The sequence below is a fragment of the Anabrus simplex genome, chromosome 5 (genome assembly GCF_040414725.1).
Source record: "Anabrus simplex isolate iqAnaSimp1 chromosome 5, ASM4041472v1, whole genome shotgun sequence".
In the NCBI taxonomy this organism is placed as follows: domain Eukaryota; kingdom Metazoa; phylum Arthropoda; class Insecta; order Orthoptera; family Tettigoniidae; genus Anabrus; species Anabrus simplex.
In genome coordinates this window covers 133,323,511-133,338,662 of record NC_090269.1, presented here as the reverse complement: position 1 = coordinate 133,338,662, position 15,152 = coordinate 133,323,511, and the positions used below count along the sequence as shown (strand labels likewise).

The 15,152-nt window shown below is 41.6% G+C and overlaps 1 protein-coding gene across 1 annotated transcript in view; it reads right to left on the bottom strand.

The window, feature by feature from the left end:
* The window catches only part of LOC136874400 (general odorant-binding protein 19d), a 74,973-nt gene extending 60,947 nt beyond the window's left edge, over positions 1–14,026 (bottom strand). The window contains exon 1 of the mRNA XM_067148033.2: positions 13,967–14,026. Coding sequence (XP_067004134.2) covers positions 13,967–14,026 — 60 coding nt within the window. The remainder of the gene's footprint in view (positions 1–13,966) is intronic.
* Positions 14,027–15,152: the final 1,126 nt, after the last annotated feature.

Sequence of the window (15,152 nt, the reverse complement as noted above, 5' to 3'; positions counted from 1 at the left end):
ATTAAGCGAAGGAGCTGGATAAGATAATGAAGATGACTGTTGAAATCAAAAAGGATTGTTCTGGCAAATATAGAAGAAGGCTGCTTACTTTCTAATCGTAGCCGCAGTTTCTTACAAATATCACTGACAGAACTTAAATTACGGAGAGCAAGGAAAAAGGAAATCATAAAAGACGAAAGGGAGGAGGCGGATGTATTCCATACTTGACTCTAAATTCGAAAGGTAGTAATTAATGTTCGTGTTTCTTACGCAATACTTCTCCATTTACTATCGACAGTTTCATCGTATTGCATTACTGTGTTTATTAGCAATTATTACTGACAGACAATTAAGAACCTCATTTGTTCCAAATGACCTTCAGTCTGATTGCTGCAATTGCGCTCTATGTTCCCTCTACTTGGTTACGTATTGTTTACAAATGTTCTGTAGACTAGCAAGAATGGAGAAGTAGTTAAGAACGTAGCAGAGAGTAAATTGAGGGAATAATATTCAATCATTCCTAATTTTGGTGTCAACATCTATCTTTAATATTGATATGGATTGTCCTCTAAACCCCGGTGGAGAATGCTGTGTTATACAAGGCTAATGCCCGGTTGCAGAAAGGTCCATCAAATCAGTCCTTAATGGCAGATCAGCAAATTGCCAATTAACTTAAATTCCAGAGTGCGTTGCGGAAAACCTAAACACCGATCAACTTTCTCCAATTTAGTGATTGAAGATCCGAGAAGGAAATCAATATCGCAACTGGGCAATTAGTGAGCACTGCCGTGTTGATTTGGTAAGGATGGTGTCCATTCTATCCTCTTTGGTGTCGAGCAAAGACATGAAAGTGACAGTGAATCAAGGAACAGCTGATCCTGATCGTGTTTGAGCAAGGTGAAAAAAGAACGGATTTTGAGGCTTTCGTTTAATTTAATTAATTTTCGACAATATGAGTGATATCCCCATTAAGAATGTGAGAGGGCCTAATTTTTCATTGAATGATAGAGCCCTCTTACTTAATATAGTTGAGGGATAGTTGCATGTAATTAAAAATATTAAAAAACAGATGCTGTGTGGGCAAAATTACAAAAGAGTAAATAAGCATGCTGCGGATAGGTTGAAGTTTTGTCACGTTGGCTTATTAATTCTAAAAAGTCTGGGCTTACATTGATATTAATATTATCAATTATTATTTCAAGATTTGATTAATCTAAATTAACTCGTTCCATGTGAGGTTATATGTGAGAATAATGACTACGGAAAACAAAATAGTACGGCACTCAAATCGCACTTGCTGCATGAACTTATTTATTTATCATTGAAACCTTTAATCAGATGTTTTGAATGAAAGAAAAGTATCTTTGAGTTTAAAGACTGCAATAATAATTGGAGAATCAGTGCTTGATCAGCATGAATTTGCTCATCAAAATTGATGGGAGATTGATCGTCGATCAAACACTGATTGCTGTTTCTGCAACTCACATAAGATGATTGCCAATCAAACCCACAATGATTGCCAATCAAACTCCAATCAAACTATTATTGGCTTTCCTCCAACCGGGCATAAGTAGTGCAATAAAAACAAGTGACACGCCTATGCTTGGTGATGTCACAACTACTGGCTGCGAACCTTGTAGAGTGCACGCTTGTCTGTGTATCTCAAGTACAATATCAATATTCAATTGGAATGGCTCACAGCAGGTGACTAGCACACTCTACAGTAGTGTTGACAGATGTGCCGTGAACAGTGCTCGAACTGTAGCTCAGATTCCAGCCAACAGAACAAGAATTACCTACGTTAATGCTGTTCAACTGGGAGAACATCGGACCCGAAATCCTAAGCTTGTGTGTCTGTAACTCACCGAACTTCGATTGGCCATTTTTGACTTAGAGTACGTGTACCGTTTCGTTCCCGTGCTGGGTCCCTTGGTGGAAATGTATGTTTCCCAAAGAAAAACACACCAGAATTCCTTCAACAAATTTAAAATGTTATAAAATAGAAAAATTTAAAAACCGTCGTGTAAAAAAAGGAGTTCCAGAGAGTCTCGTTCGAGATCAAATGGAGTGGCGTGCGCTTCCGCTGTTGGAGCTCGGAGTAGTCCGACTCGTTGGCTGAATGGACAGCGTACTGTCCTTTGGTTCAGAGGATGCCGGGATCGATTCCCGTACGGGTCGGGGATATTAATCGCTTCAGATTAATACTTCTGGCTCGGGGACTGGGTGTTCGTGTCCGTCTCAACACTCTCCTCTTCATATTCAGACGACACACTACACTACCAACCACCACAGAAACACGCAATAGTGATTACATCCCTCCGTATAGGGCTGGCGTCAGGAAGGGCATTCTGCCGTAAAACAGGGCCAAATCCACATGTGCGACGCAGTTCGCACCCGCGACTCCACATATGTGTGGAAAGCGGTAGGAAAAGAATAAGAAGAAGTGTAAGGTGAAATTAGTAACCGCGACGCATTACCATGTTACCGTATCTGTCATAAAATGTGACTAGGTACTTGAAACATTGTGAAATATTTGGAAATGTAATGAACATTTTCGAAATATCTGATATCTTAATTTAGAGAAGGTTCAAGCTTACTAGAAGAGAATTCTCCCCTCCCCCAGTTCCTGATCACAAGAAACTGGGGAGAGATCATTTAGTTTATTTGTATACCTATTAGAGCCAAAACAAACAAACAAACAAACAAACAAACAAACAAACAAACAAACAAACATACTTCGAAATAAATACTCTTCTTATTATTTTCTCCTACCACTTTTCCAACATCGATGAGGTCGCGGGTGCGAACTGTGTCGAACAAGTGGATTTGGCCCTGTTTTACGGCCGAATGCCCTTCCTGACGCCAAACCTATATGGAGTGATGTAATCACTATTGCGTGTTTGTGTGGTGGTTGGCAGTGTAGTGTGTTATCTGAATATGAAAAGGAAACTGTCGGGACAAACATAAACACCCAGTCCCCGGGTCAGAAGAATTAATCAGACACGATTAAAGTCCCCCACCCGGCTGGGAATCGAACCTGGGACCCCTGTTTTGAACAAAAGTTCAGGATGACCTTGAAAACATAGAACTGCAATAGATTTCAACCCCATCACAGCGTATTCACGCTTACAGAATGTGGAGTGCTTGTATCCTGTTGGCAGAAAGATTGCTGCTGAAAAACACAAGGACTTGATGTCCCTGCTCCCTTACATCCCTGAAAACCATCATACTGTGTACTGTGCTCTTCAGCCAGACACTCAAGCTGAACAACGAGGAGCCAGACATCTTAAAATAAGTATAGCTTTCGATACACACGCCTGCTTAGAGTCATTGTGACTTGAAACTAAAATGTAACAAGAAATTCATGTTGAAGTAAATCTGAGCCTAACTACATTTTAAAACAAGTAACTGATAAAAATTGGACTGTTGTAAAAGTAACCCAGTTTTTAAATTTCATTTTGGGCGGATGACCTAGATGTTAGGCCCCATTAAACAAGCATCATCATCATCAAATTTCATTTTTCAGATTTGGCAATATGGAACTGATATTTCTCATATAAAGAAAAGTAACCTCGTGTCCTCATCCCGAGGTGGTGCAGCCCTTTTAACCACATACCAGCCCTCCTGCAATACTTAAATCTCTGGCAGTACCGGGAATCGAACCCGGGCCTCCGCAGACGGCAACTAATAGGGCTAACTCTTACGCTACAGTGTCGGACATTTTTCAGATAAATAACGGATATAAGAAGACGATTTTTAATGTTCCCCCAAAATTTGAACTGTAAATAATTGTTTATGAAGCAAAAAAGGTGACTGTTTTAATTTAATTTCGTGTTTCTAATTCTAGCCGGGTGCAGCCCTTGTAAGGCAGACCCTCCGATGAGGGTGGGCGGCATCAGCCATGTGTAGGTAACTGCGTGTTATTGTGGGGGAGGATAGTGTTGTGTGTGGTGTGTGAGTTGCAGGGATGTTGGGGACAGCACAAACACCCAGCCCCCGAGCCATTGGAATTAACAAGTGAAGGTTAAAATCCCCGATCCGGCTGGGAATCGAACCTGGGACCCTCTGAACCGAAGGCCAGTACGCTGAGCATTCAGCCAACGAGTCGGTCAGGTGACTGTTAATGTGCTCAGTTTCATGCAATAAAGACAAAATACTCTGAGTGCCCAAACGTCATAGGAAGACTGTTAATAACGAGTTGCTCCTCAGAACGGCAGGAATACGGCGAGCCATCGACTCTACAATGTGTTGGAATCGTTCTGGGGGATTTGGATCCACGGTAACCATTTATCCATGGTGCCAGACACCGTCATCCATGATGTAAGTGACTGCAAGCGCGTGTGCTATTGGCTAACGTAATGTTACCGCTTGGTTCAGCTCCCCCTCGCATCGCAATACTGCGATTCAGAGGCATCCCAAAATCTCTCTTTTGTACCGTGGGAGAGTCAAAGTGGAGAATAACAATTCATATGATGCAGGGTAGTAAATATATAATAGTGAAAATGAAAACCTACAACCTGTTTGCAGTTAGTGACCGAGTCAGGGATGGAATGAATGAAGCCCCTATCTTGCTGCGAGGATTAGGAATTGTGCCGGCTTCTGCTAGGTGTTTTTTTTTCTCTGGTGGCTTTACGTCGCACCGACACAGGCAGGTCTTATGGGATAGGAAAGGCCTAGGAGTTGGAAGGAAGCGGCCGTGGCCTTAATTAAGGTACAGCCCCAGCATTTGCCTGGTGTGAAAATGGGAAACCACGGAAAACCATCTTCAGGGCTGCCGACAGTGGGATTCGAACCCAATATCTCCCGGATGCAAGCTCACAGCCGCGCGACACTAACCGCACGGCCAACTCGCCCAGTAGCATCGTTTCAAACAGGAAACAAGGAGTATGGCAATAACTTCTTAGACAACTTGTTGTTGTTGTTGTTGTTGTTGTTGTTTGAGTCATCATTCCATACAGTGGGTTGATGCAGCGCTCCATTACACCCTATTTTCTGCTATTCTTTTCATTTTTACGTAACTACTACACCCTACATATGCTCTGATATGTTTGTCATTTCCATGGCTTGGTCGACCCCTACCATTCTTACCACCTATACTTCTGGTTGTTCTACAGTATATAATCATTAAAAACGAGAGGGAACAAACTGCAACCTTGCCGCACTCCTTTCTGTGTTGCTACTTAGCGAGTTGTCTTTAATATAATCGAAGTGAACGAATCTTTTTTTTTGCTAGGGGCTTTACGTCGCGCTGACACAGATAGGTCTTATGGCGACGATGGGATAGGAAAGGCCTAGGAGTTGGAAGGAAGCGGCCGTGGCGTTAATTAAGGTACAGCCCCAGCATTTGCCTGGTGTGAAAATGGGAAACCACGGAAAACCATTTTCAGGGCTGCCGATAGTGGGATTCGAACCTACTATCTCCCGGATGCAAGCTCACAGCCGCGCGCCTCTACGCGCACGGCCAACTCACCCGGTAGTGAACGAATCCTGAGCGTCTTATGTGTTTTATCATTCTCTCTCACTTCTGGCCAAATTTTACCAAACCGTTTTCCTCTCATTTATTCGACTCAGTATCCCTTCATCGACAAATCTCAGAGTTTTGATTTCCTCTGCTTGGATTGTGATTCCCTTTCCAAATTCCTCTTTCATTGCCTTTACTGCCCGTTGTATATAATCACTGAAAATGAGAGGGGACAAACTGCAACCTTGCCTCACTCCTTTCTGCGTTGCTACTTCTTTTCTTCACTAATTTCGAAGTTAGCCAGTACATCGTGGTTCTGTCTTTAATGTAATCGACGACTGCGCCCAATAAACTTAGACACTACAGAAAAATGTACGGGTATTGATGGTTACACATAAGTATTGAAGGAGCCCTATATAACACGCCAGTGTGATAAGCCTTTCAGCACGGAAGCTACTTGCATTTTCAAATGGTATCAACAATGTTTATGTGGTTATAGAGAAATCACTAAAAACTATGGTTGAACCACAATGTGGCGTGCAAGGCATAATGAGAAGTGTTGTATGTCCGGCGCTCCCTTCTCGCTCCGCCAGCCAGCTGCACGCGCGCCTGTGTATCATTCTGCTAGCTTCGACGCGCAGCCCTCAGTGCGCGTGCCTGACCATCGAGTGTACTATAAATAGGAGCTCCCTGCCAGCTCACTTGCCCACTCGCCCCGGTGTCCAGCTCCAGAATACACCCTACGTCGAGCACGGAGGCTACTCCTCTTGAAAATGTGCTTCGACCAGGTGGACTGAATTTCTGGCAGTACGAGGTCTCACCTCTGGTCACCGCTCCCTTACCTGTTTCCGCTGCCTATGTTCCGTAATTCTTTTACAAGCCATTTTCATTCCCTAATATATGCAAGCTCCCTTAGTTTCGCTAGGTGGAATTTCTTCAATCAATTGAACTTGCTTTTTAGGAATTCAGGCACTTCAACAAACAAGGACTTTCATAAACATTTATGTTAGTGTGCCAGATAGTTCTCGACTATCAAAGTGTCAATTCACAAAGACTATCTTTTCAAGATAGAAGTGTATATAAAGACTGCAAACCTGTACATATTGTATAAAGACAGACTTTTCTCAAGATTCAATATTCCTTTTTGCTTCAAAATAAATTTCAGTTATTTGTGTAAATATCATAAAGTGAAGCAATAAAAGTTGTGTTCTGTAAACTTCAACCTTGGTTACAACAAGAAGTATTCCATTGCTTTCCTCACATTACAGGCCTAATAACTGGGTATTCTTCAACCCCTTGCAGATCTCCTTCAGCGGACAGCAAATATATTGACTCCACAATGAAATGAATTTTCGTGGGGAAGGTAGTGTACCAATTGATGCACAATTCTCTTCTTTAAAACATTTAAACTCCTTGAGTCTAGGTTTTTTCAATCGTGAAATGACCAGCGTTTCGCCCCAGTGTAGCAGTGGGCTCATTAGTTGGGTTGCTACACCTTTTCAAGACGCAGGCGGCTAGTGCGCCGTTGAGACACCACTGCAAGCCTCCTATGTAGGACAGTGCAGTGACGCTGCACCAGGGGTAGCATGCCTCCACTTGTATAAATGCCTGCCCTGGGCCTATATTTTAATTCTATTTATTATTTATTATTTTAATTCTTCTTCATGTTCCAAGCAGTCGGAGTCTATGCAGATATTGATCTCCCGTGCGTGACGCCAGAACAGCTTTTGCATTGGAGATCCAAAGGTGTAATGCAGATCTGCCTACTTGCTAGGAGGTTCACTGTCGGGTGAAGACATCCGGGTATGAGCGCTGAAGTGTTGTTCATCTCTATGAAATAATAATAATAATAATTGTAAAGGGCGGTACACAACCGTTTCTTTCTTAACGTAATGTAAATTGTTTATTTCTAAAATCACCTCTTTAGTATGGGATAAGCCCTTGCATTAGCGGCCTAGAGCCAGATTAGGTTTTAAACAAATGTATTAGGAGTGCAGATCGCCTCCTCTCAAGTTGGTATTTTAGAGGCCACGTAATTAACCTTTCCTTACTTTATAGGCCTCAGTAGGTTGGGTATTTTTACCCCTGTGTTTATGTCCTTAGAGGACAACTTGAAGGTGGAGTGTGGTGTGGCCTTTGACAGGCTTAAATTTTGAGAGCGAGTTGCTCTTTCTCGAAAATTTTGTTTTCTGCGCGTCTCAAGGAGGCTTTGCTGTGTAATTTGGAGCAAGTGCTCCTGGGCATGAATGGGGTTTTCTGCCCCTCTGTTGAAACTTGTTTTGGGGTAAAACTGGGCTAATTGCTCAAGAATTGTGAGTTCGGGGCTCGAAGCCCAAATCCTGTAAATACTGTAATTGTACCTTGTTGCCTTGCTACTCTGTACCTGCCATGCTTGTTATTTCTTTATTTTGAAAAGAAAATATAACCTTGTTAAATTTTAAATTAACTTTAATTTCGTAGCCTGAGACCTGTTCACCCCCGCACCTTCTTTCACCTCTGCTGTTCCACAGATACCTCGAAACAATAATAATAATAATCCAGTGCCTCTAGTATACATATGTACTCGGCATTCACAGATAGATCGTTGTTGTCAGATCATTTATGTAGGGAAATTAAAACAAGATGTGTAGCTACGGCGCAAAATATTTCCTTTGAAATTGTTACAGCTCTGCTATCTCCAGATTGCTCATTGAACTACTTACTATAACAGAAGCAATCAAACGGTGCACTGAAAATGGAAATTGAGCATACATTTAGAGAACATCATGCAGTTCTACCTACAGAGAATAAAATCACCGTACGAATCCTATTGCACTAGATTAAAGTATCGTACTTCAGAATAACCTAGATCATATCCATCTATCATGGTGCACGGATACTAGTCGCGTTATGTGACTCCACAGTCTGGGTAAACTGGGTTTCAAAATGCAAGTTTGGAAGTTTTCCTTAGTCACATGGACAAATTTTATTTCAACAGCTTAATGCTGAATAAAATAATTTAACTATCTGAAATTTGATTTGGTCTTATCTATCAAAGTATTATTATTATTATTATTATTATTATTATTATTATTATTATTATTATTATTATTATTATTATTATTATTATTATTATTATTATTATTATTATCATTATTATTTGCTGTCCATTTCTTGATTGAATGGTCAGAATACTGGTCTTCAGTTTGATTCCCGGCCTGATCAGGGATTTTAACGGCATATGGTTAATTCCGCTGGCTTTGGGAGTGGGCGTTTATGTTCGTCTTATTTCTCTTCTCTTCATGTGAATACAACGCTCCGCACTACCAGCCATCACAGAAACACACAATGGTAAATATATCTCTCCATGTAGCATCGGCGTTAGGAAGGGAATCAAGTCATAAAACTGAGACAAATTCGTAATATTAAATTTCCACCCCCAATAAAGTGGGAAGAGGCCAGAAAGAAGAAGAAGAAGAATATTTACTCTGAAACATTTACATCATTTTAAATAAAATTCCCTCAAGTCCTAAAAATATGCATTAGATTTGCAAAACAGGTAGCTTGTAAAATTTCCTAGTTTTATCTCAGAAACTGTAACACTCTAAGTATCTTTACTGGAAAGGTATTTGAATTAGATCGATGAAACATCGTACCCTCAAATAGAACAACCTTTTGCTCAATCCTTTAATGTTAAATTTCGTCTGCTTTTGAAATTACAAAATTAAAATTTACGGTCATAAATACCTTTAAATATGAGCAACTTCAGTTTGTAAAAATGGTTATCTTCCAACTGCTGCATAATATCAGAAGACTTGTTTAGTAACTTGTCATTACCGGTGACCCGGGAGGGAAGATGCTGAACTCAATGTTCGTCTTTCATTGCGTAAGAAGGGGTTATTCTTGAGGTTAAAAAATGTTAGGTCACACCTTCTACTTAGCGTATTGAGATAAAGCTACAATCAAGTGTACGGAAATTTCGGTTATTCTAGTTTAACCCTGAATTAGTCGTACGAGTATTTCGTACGTGCGGATATGTTTTCACAGAGTAATCCTAGAGCACAATCTTTGTTAATATACTCGAATTCAAAAAATTAGCTTAAAATAATGCATTTACATACTTAAAGTAACATTTGAGAATGCACAAGAATTACAAGCAAGTATAATAATGACGTGATAATATTTTATCAGGCGGTGACAAAGAAAACTCTTGGAATGCAATCGAATATTTGTCAGTTGATCCTTTACGTACCACTAATTACTCTTTCGGTATTCGGAGACGCTGAAGTGTCGGAGTTTAGTCCAGCAGGAGTTCTTTTACGGGCCTATAAATCTACCAACAAGAGGCTGACGTATTTGAGCACCTTCAGATACCACCGGACTGATCCAGGACTGAACCTGACAAGTTGGGGTCAGGAGTCCAGCGCTCTACCGTCCGACCTATTCAGCCTGGCTGAATTTAATTCATTGTCTTCTTCTTCTCCTTCGCTGTTATCTCCATTAGAGTGTACTTCGAATGGTAAATTTTGAATTCTTCCCACTCTTCTACTACAATCATCCGTTCTTCTTAGTTAAATCATATCTAATTCAGTTTCTAATTCAAAAGTACAATAATATCCACCGAACACACAAATAAAATTAAGTAACTACTGTAGTTGTACTTGTGGGGATAAGCGGCTATCAAGCCTCTCAGAACGGTGACAAGACAAATTTATCTACCGACATGCGCTACGTTCTTATTCTTCTTTCTTTCTTAATCTGTTTACCCTCCAGTGTTGGTTTTGCCTTCGAACACAGTGAAGGATTCCACCTCTTCCGTCTCAAGGGCAGTGTCCTGGATCGTGAGACTTTGGGTCGGGGGTATAAATAGGGAAAAGTACCAGTACCTCGCCCGGGCGGCCTAACATGCTATTCTGAACAGTTGCCTTGAGAAGTGGTGTTAATGTTGGAAGGGACAGAGAAGGAAGAAGAGAGGAAGCGACCGTGGCCTTAAGTTTGGTACCATCCCGGCATTCGCCTGGAGGAGAATTGGGAAACCACAGAAAACCACTTCGAAGATGGCTGAGGTAAGAATCGAAATCCCCTCTACCCAGATGACCTCTCGAGGCTGAATGGACCCTCTTCCAGCCCTCATACCACGTTTCAAATTTCGTGGCAGAGCCGAGAATCGAACCGGGCCTCCGGGGGTGGCAGTTAATCGCACTAACCATTACACCACAGAGGCGGACTACATTCTTACTACATCAGCATGGGGAGGAGAAATAGGATAAAATCCAATTCTTGGTTATCCTATAAGTGGCTCTCCGTGATTTGGCACTCAAATTCAGGTATATAGCTGGATGATTCCTTACATGGAGCCCATGACCGCTCCTACTAAATTCTAAACCGAATAATTACAACTACCCATAACGACTTTTACGCTTCCTGGAGACGTCAAGGTGCCGGAATTTTGTCCTACAGGACCTCTTTTACGTGCTTCTAAATCTAGCAACACGAAGCTCGTGTATTTGTGCACCTTTAAATACCACTAGACTGAGCTGGGATCAAACACGCCAACGTGAGCACAGACGGCCAGTACTCAACCATCTCAGCTACTAAATGGGGCTTATTTTTTTACAGATTGTAACGAGAATGTGTTGAAGTTTATTTAGATTGTCATCTTGGTGACAGAGTAATATTTATTTCAGCCTCCTCCTTTTATTCCCACGGCTTATCACCGCATACAGCGCACGGCTCCTTGGCTGAATGATCAGCGCAGTGCTCTTCAGTTCAAAGGGCCCCGGGTTCGATTGCCGGCCGGGTCGGAGATTTTAACCTTAAATGGTTAATTCCCTTGGCTCGGGGACCGGGAGTTTGTGCTGTCCCCAACATCCCTGCAATTCACACACCACACATAACACTATCCTCCACCACAATAACACGCAGTTACTTACACATGGCAGATGTCGCCCACCCTTATCGGAGGGTCTGCCACAAGGACTGCATCCGACTAGAAATAGCCACAGTGGTTTCCCATTTTCTAACCAGTCAAATGCTGGGGCTGTACTTTAATTAAGACCACGGCCGCTTCCTTCCAAGTCCTAGGCCTTTCCTACCCCATCGTCGCCATAAGAGCTATCTGTGTCGGTGCGAAGTAAAGCCACTAGCAAGAAATAGCCACACGAAATTGTTATTACTAACTTATACAGCGAAACTTCTCCAGATGACTATCCCATTCCCGACCTCTTTTATCCGACACGGAATGATAAAATCAATGTTCATTCATTCCCTTCAAGATTGCCACCCGTTTACCCGACCAGCGATCATGAATTTTGGTCATATATCAACAACGCATCCCCTGCCATACGACCAGTAACCTGAGGTAATATTTACAATGAGGTATTGTAGATCCCTGTAAACACCTAATTCCACTGCTCTTGGGAATGTCTAATTCAGATTATTAATAGGGAGCAGTGAGTGTAGCTATGACGAGTGTGCGTATGACAAAGTAAGTGTTCTTTCACCGTAAGAACGAATTTTCGTAATAAAGGAAATAAAGGTGGGTTTTTTTTTTCTAAATTTGCTTTACGCTGCACCGATTCAGATCGTATAGTGACGACGGGATAGGAAAGGGCTAGGAGTGGGAAGGAATCGGCCGTGGCCTTAATTAAGGTACAGCCCTATCATTTAAGTGGTGTTAAAATGAGGAAATAATGGAAAACCATCTTCAGGGCTACCGACAGTAAGATTTGGAGCGACTGTCTCCCGAATGCAAGCTAACCCTAACCGCGCGGCCATCTCGCTTGGTAAGGGAAGATCTGAATGTCATTAAGAAGAAAGGTATGTGTATAAATATTTTAGATATAGGCCAAAGGCAGGTATTTGTACAAGTGGAGGCACATGCTTCCCCTAGTGCACTGTCACTGCACTGTCCGTCATAGGAGGCTTGTAGTGGTGTCTCAATGGCGCACTAGCCGCCTGCGTCTTGCTAAGGTGTAGCAATCCTACTGAAGATCCCACTGCTACACTGGGGCAAAACGCCGGTAATTTCACGATTGAACGCCTAAAGAGCTTAAAATTGTTTTTTTACGTAGGTGTAGTTAATTTCTCTGCAAATAACTCTTAGTTGAATGGATTTCATCCCCGACACAATATCGTCTTGAGAGTAGGTCGTGCTGGATATTGTGATGTATAATGCAGCAGTCAACAAACATCTAGCTGAGAACCCTTCTAAACGTGCACAAGGATTTGATTTTCCAAGGCGACAGTGGAGAATTATCAATCAGATACGAAATTAGACAGGGCAGATGTGGTTATCTATTGTGCAAATGTAGTTGGACTAGCTCTGCAAATTGTGATTGAGGTGCCCCTTCTCAGTCAACACACCGCATTATCGCTGACTGCCCAATTCGAGCTTTCAAAGGAAAGCTAATGGACCTTCACCGCACATCGGATGAAGCTGTTGATTGGGTCAAAAAACTAGACCTAAGGTATGTGTAAAGAAGTGGAATCAGAGATAAGGCTTTTTGCAGATGATGACATTCTGCACAGAGTAATAAATAAGTTGCAAGATTGTGAGCAACTACAAAATGACTTCGATAATGCTGTGAGATGGGCAGTAGGCCATGGTATGATGATAAACGGGGTTAAAAGTCAGCAAATAGGGAAAGTCGTCTCAGTTTTAATTACTGCACTGATGGGGTGAAAGTTCCTCTTGGGGATCGATTTAAGTACCTACGTGTTAATAGGCTATAAGGAAAGGTCTTCATTGGGATAATCACATAAATATGATTCTAAATAAAGGGTACAGGTGTCTGTACATGGTTGCGAGGTTATTTGGGGGTTGTAGTAAGGATGTAAAGGATAGGGCATATAACTCTCTGGTAAGACACCAACTAGAGTATGGTTTCACTGTATGTGAGCCTAACCAGGATTACTTGATTCAAGAACCGGAAAAAATCCAAAGAAAAGCAGCTCGATTTGTTCTGGGTGATTTCCGATAAAAGAGTTTGGGCTGAGGAGACTTGGGGAAAAGGAGACGAGCTGCTCGACTAAGTGGTACGTTCTGAACTGTCAGCGGAGTGATGGCGAGGAATGACATCAGTCGACGAGTAAGTTTGAGTTGTGTCTTTAATAGTAGGACAGACCACAATATGAAGATAAAGCTGGAATTTAAGAGGACAAATTGCGGCAAATATTCATTTTTAGGAAGTGGAGTCAGGGATTGAAATAGCAAAGGGGATGTTCAATAAGTTTCAAATTCGTTTGAAATAATTTAAGAAAAGGCTAGGCAAACAACAGATAGGGAATCTGCCACCTGGGCGACTGCCCTAAATGCAGATCAGTAGTGACTGATTGATTGAATATAGCATTGTACGGACTTGTGGCTATGCACATTCATCCTATAGCTATATATATATATACATACATCATACCATATAAAAACCTCCAAAAGACAGTTTTACGTTATTTACATTGGATCGGCTTAAGGATGTTTAACTTTATTATACGGATTTTAGTCTGAAAACGAGACAATCCAAGTCTAATCTAGAAAATAATTTAACTTACCAAAACAGAGGGGAAAGTCCCAACGACCACAACAAGAACGAAGAGCGCTAGGTACTTCATAGCGGCGTTCTGTTACAGCGACAATCTGGAACCTTCTATTTATAGTAAGTGGGTAGATATCCTAAGTCCCATTTTGTATTAATTTATGAGACTGAAAATACAACTCACCTACCTGTTTGTTGACTCAAGGTTCTCTACATGCCACGAAAGCAAAATAAAAATATACGGTCACAAAACTCAAGGTAAGAATAATTATTTATTTTGATTACTGCTAATGAGGTGCAGCTCTTCTAAGGAGAATCGCTGATGCAGGTGGGCAACGACTGCCATGTACAGGGAACTGCGAGTGTAAGCCCATTCACAAGGCAAACGTAACGTAACATCAACTTATTTTCTTAATTTAAAAATGCTTTTTCTTCGGGGCGTCGACCTTTTGCCCCTACTTGCACCTGTGTGTATTCTGTAAATGGCGGAAGTGTAAAGTGTTGAATATGATGAAAGGAACGTTAAGGACGACACAAAAACCCATTCCCCAGGTCAGGGATATTAATCATTTACAATTAAAAACCCCTGACCCGGCCGGGAATGCAACCTGGCGCAGCCGGGTGACAGGCGGACGCGTTGCCCACTACACCGCGGGGCCGTACAATGTAAAACTTAACATTACCGTTAACTTAGAAGTTTTATCCATGTTATCTGATGGAACCATTCACAATGCGCCGATGTAAACTTAACTGCGAGTCCATAACATTAAGGGACTACGAACTCCAAGCTCTTGCGGTTAATTTCACGTTCGGTTTAAGCCAATCAGAGCAGACGTAAACATCGCATTTTGTGCGCGATATAATGATCTCTTTCCACGAAATACTTATAATTCTCTTTCAAAACAATCCTTGTTTGTATGTATGATAAAAGGAATAGGAATTACAAAGTCGCTGTACCGAAAGAGAATACATGGAAATAAATAACCTGGAGCAATGAAATCTGACGGTAAATGGCGCAGCGCTGGCGACAGGGCGAGTGATAATCTCCGCCATAAATAAAACAGTGAATATTTCTTAACATTATGACAGATTGCTAGTTTACGATGACGATATTGTACCAAGACATCTCAACGGAGTGAATAGCTAGGCGCATAGATGCCAGCAAAGGAGACCTTACACTTCTTTTTATCAGAAAAGGGGAC